Genomic DNA, 6778 nt, shown 5'->3' on the forward strand with positions numbered 1-6778 from the left:
AAATGCAAAGATAATGTTTTTTCCCTGTAGCATTCCAGCTTTTTGAACTGCAGAAAGGTATGGGTTTAATTCTGTCCAGGGTAATCTGCATGAAACAGTAAGTTTGTTTAACTTCATGCCGTGTCTTAAAGATTATGTATATGAAGTGCATGTTTGTACATTTTTGGTAGTACGTGAATCTCACTTCTGGAATCTGTTGTATTTACCTGGATTTTCAGATGTGGAGTAACATATTTCTAGATGTTTTCCTCTTTGAATGGATGTATATAGGTGCAGAGTTACAATGAACTCGTGATGGTCTCAGCAAACTACGTGCAGTTGAAATGTTAGGTTTTCCATACATTTAAACATCTTTATCACTAACTTGATATTAAGTGGTAAAAAAACCCCAGTATTTGTACATGCTTCCTATATGCACCTGCTCGTATCTTATCCCTTCAACACTGAAAGTGAAAACAAACATCCATGTTTTATTGAATTTGTTAACAAAAGTGAACTGCAAAGTTACAAATAACTGTAAAAATGAACATTATAGTGGGAGCGCTGGCTGAATCTTTGTAATAGGCTTTCCTTGTGCAGTAAAATAAAAAGCAAACTTATTTTGGAATGCATTGACACTTCTCTTTCAGAATAAATGAGAAAATCATACAGTCATGGGATGGGTGAAAAATATGTTTTGTTGCATAAAGATGAATGCTTTTACATGTGAATTGCTAGAAGACAAATAATAGCACAAACAAGAGACTTATCCTTGAAGCTTGGTTTTAAAAATACTCTCATGTTTTCCTGAGCTATGGTAGCCAGTCTGTGTACAATAGCTGGGCCAGATTTCTGTAGAATTCCAATGTACATTAATATTAACAAGAAACCTGTTAAATAGAGGCTTTTAGTCACTTTTATGTGGATTTCAAGTCAGTCAATTGGCAGGACAAAACACAAAAATTAAAGTATTTTTAAGCCTGACATGGTGTTTGACATTTTGGTGATATGTCTGTTTAGCTTTTTAAGCATTAATTTTCAATTTATTATCTTTGGGGTTATTTAAGCATTAGTTTTGAATTTATTATCTTCATTATTTAATTTGATAGTAAGTCCTTTAAATAGGTCAAGAGCCAGGTAGCTGTAAAATATTTCAATGTGAAGAGGTAAAGTGACTGTAAGAATTGTATTCAAAAGTAATTAGTCTTTTTTCCTTTTGCAGGGAAATTGCTTTTACTAGGCAACTACACGAAAAAGCTCCTGATCTCTGTTTTTATTATATGGGTTTCTACATTCATTCCTGCCCCAAAATGAGGTACAAGGTAAAGTGTGTTTTTACTTCTTTCCTTGGTGTACTATTATTCAAAGCATTTGACAGTGTTCATAGAAATGTGATATTTAGTAATTGTCATTTTGGATTTTAATGTAGACTTTATATGGTTAAATTTGAACGATGGTTACTATTTAACTTGGCTTAGGATTTTTTTTTTAAATTAGCTGCATGTGGTGTTTATTACAGGTTGGCTTAAAAGCAGTTCACATGGAGAGGTTTTCAAGGCTGTCAAACAATAGTTTGTCATTTAGTTACCTGGCTATCTCATGTTTACAGTATATCTTCCAATAGACTAAAATTCCCCCTTTTTTAGGTTTGTGTAGTTGTGGAACTGTTGCTTGGTGACTATGGGCAGTGATAACACGCCTTCGTGGTCTTGGCTGTAGTTGGGTTTTTCCTCTTAATTTTTGTTTTTTAGAGATAGGAGACTTGCTCTGCTGATGAAACCAGTGAAGAGCTGGGCTAGCAGGAATTTTGAGCTAGGTAGCAGATTTTTGAGGAAAGGGTCAGGAGAACCCACGGAACGTTTAGAATAACCAATCTGTCACCAAACCACCTTCGTAACCCCCATTAGTTTCAGCTTGGTTTAGACCTCCACGCCTAAGGGTGTCTATCTTCGGTGTTTCTTCTTGTGAATGTGGTATTTTTTCTTTGTAAAGGTATCACTGGCTTTTGAATATTATGATATAATTTCAGAGCACTGAACACTGATATTGCTGAACATCTACATGTAACCAAAGAGATCAGTTAATAATTTGGAAAGTTAAAGATGCTCGTGAAATCTAGAGATGCAGTGTTTTCACTTCTTTTTTTTTTTTTTTTTCTCCTCAAAGTGTGCTAAAAATCTGCAGTGTTTTGAGCTAGTTTTCAAATAGCCAAAAAATTGTGAGGCTCATTGAAGTGATGGTTGTGAAGGAAAAACCGTTTCAGCTTTATTGTGACCTACATTACAGGTGACCACGATGATTCAGTCTTCTGAAAATAACAAATAACAAATCCCTCCCTCTCCTTTTTTTGGAAGATGTTTCTGTCTTTTTTTTTTTTTTTTTTGTCCCCCTCTTCCTTTGCCAGCCCGAGTTTATCAACTACATCTGCTGATCAGACAATGAAAATATTAAGGTTGAGGGAAGCAGATGGGTGAGCTGGAAAAACGCTACCTCTGACATCTAAATAATCTTAAAGGCCATCGCATCACCAGCTTGAACCATAGGTTCTGATGACTTCCTCTGCACTTTGAAAATAGTTAAAAGTTGGGGATGAATTGTTCACGTTGAGATACTGCAATTTAACATCCCTTATCTACTCTACAACAGTTCAAGACCTGTATAAAGGATGCATTTAGTTTACTGGTGCACTTAAGAAAAGAAACAAATCAGACTATAATGGCAAAAAGCATCCCAGTTCTGAAAGGTATCATTGCTAAGGAGCTTTGGGTTTGGCTGCTTGTAGTAGTTTTAATACAAACATGATATTTGTAGACATGGATTAAACAAAGCTCAGACATGCATCGATGTATTAAAGTAGCTAGCAAGCTATTTAAATATGACGATTGAGTGCTGTACAACTGGGAGCTAACCTCAGTAGCCACTATACATTTGTATTTTTTATTATAATGTGGTATCTCTTCTATTGGGCCCGTACTGTTGTTTGAAAACGATTGCATCAAGAATATCAGATTCTCATGGTGTTTCTAGTTTTCATTCTGAAATAATGGAAATTGAGTAAATTGCAGTGGGAGTACTATAATTTTTTTCTTTTTTTTTTTTTTTCCACAAAACTTCCTTTTCTTCCATTGCTTAGACTTGATGACCACCTGATATGACTGTGAGTCATACATTTTAGTCTTCCAGAAACCTATGCATATCAATGTATTGAGGTAATTAAGTGTGGCCCAGCATGAGAATTACCAAGGCAGGGAGTGGGGAGGAGAAGAAAGTCCATATATATTTAGAACACACTAAATAGCAGGTAATTAATGGTCTGGGTTGGGAGAGTAATAGTTTAATAAATGAATTGGAAGTGGTTTTATTTTATATTTGTTTTCCTGTGTATATTTGTTTTAGAAGTCACTAAATGCAATTGAAAATCAGGTTGACGTTAATTCTGTAGTTTCACTTTACCCTCACTGGAATAGTACACCGGAAACAAATTTTGAAACTAAGCTCTGAAATGCATCTGGATAATGCTACTACTCTTGTGAAGTGATTGGGAGTGGTAAAGTAGGATGGGGAAGTGCTGACTTTGCAGATTAAGTAATTTCAGTAGTGCCTGGTTGACTTAGAGGCATTACATGTTGAAGACTTTGCTTTATTGCAGTTTAATGGAGATGTTAGAGGCTCCCTTGCCTTGATGATATTAGCGTGGAAGAATGACAGGCTGTAGGTAACTTGTTAAACTGGTGTCAGGTAAGCAAATTAAATGAAGGAAAGAAAAGGAAGGAGATGAAAAGCTAACCACCGTTTTTTATCCTCTGTTTTTAATTTTCTTTGCAAACTGTTTGTGCCTAGCCTCCATTTCTAACTATCCTAGGACAGTATCACATCCTTATATAGGCAGTGTCTTGTGAAGAACACATTCATGCAATACTTATTTATAGTGAAGTCACAGAATTTTGGAAGTCTTTGGAAGTTTTCCTTCATCTAGTCACAGATTATGATCAGTAGAAATGCCTAAGATGACTTTTGCATTTGATTTTTGGTGGGAACGCCATACTAGACTATTTCTAGCAAAGATGCCTGAGCTTTCCTACTGGTTTGTACCATACATCTCTCTTTTCTGCTGATGGAAGAGGAATAGCTGATGAATTGGGATGTATGAGGAACAGTGACTGTATGATTTCAATTTAAGGAGTTTGACCGTGCTCCACTTTGCATGGAGTAAAACTCAGTCTTCTATATAAGACATGGCTGAAATAGCAGGGGATCTGTGCAATGAACTGTTGAACTTATATTGCAGTGGAAGACCAATGCATTAATGTTACGTGCATGAGGACATAGCTGGATGTTCTGGTTTTAAATACAGGACTCCTCGATTGAAGGTACAGATATCCAACAGCAAGCATTAAAACCTTGTTCTGCATGGGTTCTTTCTTGGAATGCAAATTGTAGACATCTTTTCTGAATTCTTTTTTTTTGTATATGTAAAGTAATAGTCAAACTTTTTTTTAAAAGCATTGGTAACAGGTGATCATATATACCAGTGACTGAGCCATATACAGTAACAGCTCCTTCCTCCTGCAGCGAATCATCTTGGTTATGTTGTGTGCTCTAAGGAGGTCCAGGGCATTAATAGAATATTTTGCTGAAATATTTCTTTTGAATAAGGCTGGTAATATGCTTATCCTGCTTTTTATGCACTTCTTAAAATGCTGTCTGTACCTTTATCCAATAAAGTTTCTTTGAGCAGTCACCTTCCAATATGGCCAGAGCGTCCTGCCAGTTGCCCACACCCAGTGCAGCTGCTGGATGCTGAGCAGGTTGGGGCTGAACTGGCAGAGAATAAGTTACAGGACCCTTTCACCTAAGTATTGTTTCCACAAATGGCACAGTTTTGGACATAAATTGTGTGTAATCTAGTTGAAGATTGGAGGCCTGAGTATCCTGGAAGAAGATCCTCAAGTCAGGGTTCCTGTGGCTCAGAAACAGAGTTGGAAATTCTGTATTATTATTCAGGAAGCCAAAGGTTAATGAGTTCACTTGACCCCATGATCAGACATAAATATAGTTTTGTGTGGTTTGTTTTTTTTTTTTTTATAATGCTCTCTTTTGACTCGCTGTTCCCTTCCCTTCCTTTTTGTTCCCAAACAGCCTGCATTTGATTGCAATGGGATTTTTAAAACGGTGGAGCACCGCTGAAATTACTTCAGATGGGGGAAAGGAGTGTATTGCAATATTAGGCCATTTTTTAGTTCCCAGCTTCTCTTAGATTTCTTCCCATGTACGGGTTAATACTTGTGAACTGGTAAAATAAAATCTACATTAAATTCAGACAAAAGGATTTCTGTAGTCCTCCTTGCTGTATTAATATGGAAAATTGCTATGAAAAACCTTAAGCAGTGGCTTTGTTCCATTTTTTCCGGGTAGGTTAGGGTAATGCACGATTAAAATGGTTCTCTGAAGAAATTCACGACCTTGTGGTAAAATTTTTCAGGCTCTGTTAGGTGTGGTAGTTCTTATGTTGGAAAATAGTCTCTTGGAAAATTTTCCAGGACTCATAAGATGCAAAGTCTTTTCCCTAATACATTTTGGAGTCTGTGAAAAATTTTAAGCAGAAGCCTGTTGGTCTCAGGCTTGCTTCTCATCTATTTAAGTACTGTATCTGTACTCGTTAATACTTTTCAGTTAAAGACACTTGTTTACAAACTTATTCATAGAATTACAGAAATAAAAGAACCACCTTCATTGAACAGCCATATCGGAGAGATGCTTGAGAGGATTTTGGATTTTTTTTTTCCCTATGCTGATATTCTGTCTGTTTTATCCCACATCTTTCCAAGTCAAGAATTTCCCTCCATGGCTCTATGTTGCTGAATTTACTTTTTCCAGACACTACTGAACTCATTGAGATCCTTTCTGTTCTTTCCATTACAGTTGTTTGATACTGATTTTGAGTCTTGTCCATCTAAATAGATTTTGGGTTTGTGCTGCTGGTGTAAAGAGTAAGTGTACTTGCTGCCCTGCGTTTGCCATTTAGACCTCTGCTCACCTTAAATCAGGTTCTCCCTGTAGTCTTTGTATTGGGAAGGGGTTGTTGGTGACATTTTCAATGTGAATTTCCTTACTTCGGGGGATTCTGAGGCTTTTTTCAATGTCAATATTTGCACACAGATAGCACAATTGGAGCAGGTAGTGTTCTGTGCTTTGGTCAATGATCTGCTCCCCTTGTAGCTGCTCTGCTGAGCTTGTAAATAACCATCAGCCTACTTTGAAGTGCGTGACAGGTTTAATGTCTTCTTGCTGTGTTATCTCTGTGTACTGTTTTAAGACCACTCTATGATGTGAAGAGGTGTTTTGACTGAAATCTTTATCCAGACTTGTGTGCAGGCCAAAGTAAATGGAATTATTTCAAACAGTCTCCTTCGGTATCAAGGCATGGCCAGACTTCAGATAGATGGAGCACTAGAAAGGGTTCTGAAATGTCAGAAAAGAAACAAAAGGCTGATTCATCTGTGATTAATCATTCTTAAACTAAATACCTCAGACTGACTGTGGTCGTAAGCGGTGCCCTTGGAATTTTGTGGCACTCGAGAGCCAATTTCTTTGTCTGCTTTCAGGAATTTCAGCATCACTCCTTCTGCAGCAGTGAAATGCAGCCAGTGGGAGCCTGGACTTCCACGTCCATGGGATCCACAAAGGTCTGGCTCATCATCACTTGTCGTGACTCTTTTGCCATTTCTGACCATGGAATTTATTTAACCTTTTCAGCAAGCTTGGGTTTGCTGTGTAAGCTGAAATGTGTGAGGGAAAG

The 6778-nt window shown here is 37.1% G+C and overlaps 1 protein-coding gene across 1 annotated transcript in view; it reads left to right on the plus strand.

Annotated features, from left to right (window-relative positions):
- ATE1 (arginyltransferase 1) overlaps positions 1 to 6778 on the plus strand; it is a gene marked incomplete at its 3' end in the record, with an annotated part of 58363 nt that overhangs the window by 30025 nt on the left and 21560 nt on the right. The window contains exon 9 of the mRNA XM_010075338.1: positions 1202 to 1301. Coding sequence (XP_010073640.1) covers positions 1202 to 1301 — 100 coding nt within the window. The remainder of the gene's footprint in view (positions 1 to 1201; positions 1302 to 6778) is intronic.

Source organism: Pterocles gutturalis, unplaced genomic scaffold, assembly GCF_000699245.1.
Source record: "Pterocles gutturalis isolate BGI_N339 unplaced genomic scaffold, ASM69924v1 scaffold17702, whole genome shotgun sequence".
NCBI classification, from domain to species: Eukaryota; Metazoa; Chordata; class Aves; order Pterocliformes; family Pteroclidae; genus Pterocles; species Pterocles gutturalis.